Genomic DNA, 2541 nt, shown 5'->3' with positions numbered 1-2541 from the left:
GTTTAACTTCTCATGACTTAAATTAGGTTACGCTGCTTCAAGCAGCCACCTCCCGTGCCCTGTGATCACAGAACTCTTTGAATATCACTATATAATTTCTACATCAAAAACTTTCTGAAAAAATCAATGGAAAAATTATTGTCCTCTGACATGAACCACTGAACCTCCTGGTGAACATATCTTGAAAAAATTTGATTTTGACAGAGACTGGCAACAGGATGGAATTGCCAAGTACCAGCCTTTGCTTATCATCCTAGACCCACGAAACAAGCCTCCATGCTTTTTACCCAAAAAAAAAAAAAAAAAAAAAAAAAAATGAAGCCTGCATGCCCTGTAACTTTCAATGCGTTATCTCACCATCTACCCAAACGACTCACAACCAGTCCACTATATCGGGTTAAAACCTTCATATATATCTGGACAGGAAGACTCCTCTTTTTTTTTTGTCTACTGGAGCCATGCTTTCTAACTAGAAAACAAGACTTGCGTGAGAGTGCTGAACTGCCTGGTGGTGTGTCACTTAAAAGGGACCACCTTCGTGGCGTGAGAATGAGGGAATTAGCCAACAGCTGGCAACCAAGTGCATGGGTTCCACCCTTGCTCCCAATCCACCACGCAACTCCATCCAGCATTAAATAACCCTAACAGCTTCCCCCAACTCCACTGGACCCTCTTTATGGCTAAAGAAAGCATAAAAAGGCATGGGAATTCCCATGAAAAAGGGGTTAACCCTCCCCACCACCACCACCACCACCCATCAACTCAACCAACCCTGCCTCATCTCCCACTGTGAAAGATGGCTTCCTCCACCAAGTTCTCTTACCAAAGACTAAGAAAACTCCCCCCAGGGCTGGAAGAAGATGAAACAGAAGAAGGGGTGCTGGCGGTGAGGAGGAGGGGGAGGAGGAGCTGGCTGAGGCTCGACAGCGGGGCAAGGCGGTGGCGGAGGCCGAGGGTCCGAGTGGCGGGGCTGAGGAGGCTGTTAAGGAGGAAAGCCAAGGTGGTGGGGGCTGCAGTGAGGAAGGTGCTGAAAAGATTGAAGGAAGGGAGGCCTTACGTGGGGGAGCTGTTTGCAGGGAACTATATGTTCATGCAAGTGAGCCCTTCACCAACTATCGCCTATTTGGAGAAGCCTTACTTGGCTGGCCACCACCACCATGCCATCATCCCACCACACTCCACCAGATTGAGTATTCCAAGGGCTGTTTCCTAATTTTCATGTAATCTCTTACTTTGGGTATTAGAACCTTCTTCTTGTTCTTGTTGTTCTTCTTCCTTTGATCTGGTGCCTGGCACCAGATCTTGCACTAGGGAAAGCAGAGAAGGAAAAGCAGCAGCAGCAGCAGCAGCAGAAGAAAAGAGGGAGGATTATTGATGTGCAATATGTGGGCTTTACTCATCTGTATTTCTATTATGAGATGACTTCATAGTTAATTCTCTTTACTCCATGTTCAAAGCTCTTCCTTTCAATGTGTTTTTGTCCGTTTCTTGTGTGTCTTGATAGTATGTTCCTCTAATTATTGTTCGAAGGAGAAACATAAAAGCTTAACTATTGTATTTTCCGCCCCCTTGTTCTATATGGAGCCTCTATGGTTGGCAAAATGAGTAAATGACTAATATGGTAAACATTTGATTAAGTGGGCTTGGTAAACTGTCGGTGATGCTTTTGATCAATGTGAAATCTCTTCTTTTCCATTTAATCCTTGGTTCATATTTTAAATTTTTGTGATTCTAGGTTGTTGGGAGTTGATCTAACTTTCAAATCCAACTCATAATTCCTTTCTGATCTTCTTTGCGGAGGTATTATTCTGCAATTCCTTCCCTTCAAGGTCATGAGATGCCCCACACCTATTTAAGACTGGTGGATGCCAATTTCCCTGTGAAAATATTCAAGGAGTATCATAAGCAAGGTAAAGTTAGAGCTAGTTATTATCAGGGCAGTGATGTGACAACTAACATACAAACTTTCCAACTACTGGTACCGGTGCAATCACGCACACGTGCCATGAAGAATGGGGAACCGGTAACATAATTTATCATGCCATGAATTCTAGTCCTAGTAAGATGCTTCGGGATTTTTGAGTTAAAAAACAATGCTGTTTATGAATAAAATATATCTAACGAACCTCAAGTTTGAATTATAAATAGATGAACCAAATTAATTATGATGTTTCTGATTTTCAAGCTGTCATCTTATTTGGTTTCTGATGCTTTTTGTTGGTGCAATAGATATAATTTTTTTCCGTCCACGAATCACATACGGAAGAATATAAATAATCATATCAAACAAACAAGCAGTAGTTTGTGCAAAGGCTCCAATTCCGGACTGATGTCTACCGTTGTCCTGGAAAAAATGCTGTGCCACAACACCACCATTACACCTTATGCAACAAACTCCCAGATCTCAGCATGCCTTTCAGGTCCATGAAGTCTATCCATAGGAGAGCATTGCTCGACTCAGAGCTTGAAGGGAAGGCAATTCAAACCATTCACAGACGAAGTATTGTGCTTATACGGTTAACTTGTTTATAAATCTTACCA

The 2541-nt window shown here is 42.5% G+C and overlaps 1 protein-coding gene across 1 annotated transcript; it reads left to right on the top strand.

Moving 5' to 3' along the window:
* The first annotated feature begins 652 nt into the window (after positions 1 to 652).
* On the top strand, positions 653 to 1448 carry LOC105045312 (uncharacterized). The gene has a single exon (XM_010923548.4). The coding sequence runs from the start codon at positions 797 to 799 to the stop codon at positions 1211 to 1213; it is 417 nt and encodes a 138-aa protein (XP_010921850.1). The 5' UTR covers positions 653 to 796; the 3' UTR covers positions 1214 to 1448.
* The last annotated feature ends 1093 nt before the right edge of the window (positions 1449 to 2541 follow it).

Source organism: Elaeis guineensis, chromosome 5 (assembly GCF_000442705.2).
Source record: "Elaeis guineensis isolate ETL-2024a chromosome 5, EG11, whole genome shotgun sequence".
NCBI classification, from domain to species: domain Eukaryota; kingdom Viridiplantae; phylum Streptophyta; class Magnoliopsida; order Arecales; family Arecaceae; genus Elaeis; species Elaeis guineensis.
The sequence above is the reverse complement of the archived record's forward strand: the minus strand, read 5'-3'. Positions and strand labels throughout refer to the sequence as shown.

What these genes read in the sequence shown, in the direction of transcription:
- LOC105045312 (XM_010923548.4), top strand. Translation starts at nt 797, where the DNA reads ATGGCTTCCTCCACCAAGTTCTCTTACCAAAGACTAAGAAAACTCCCC.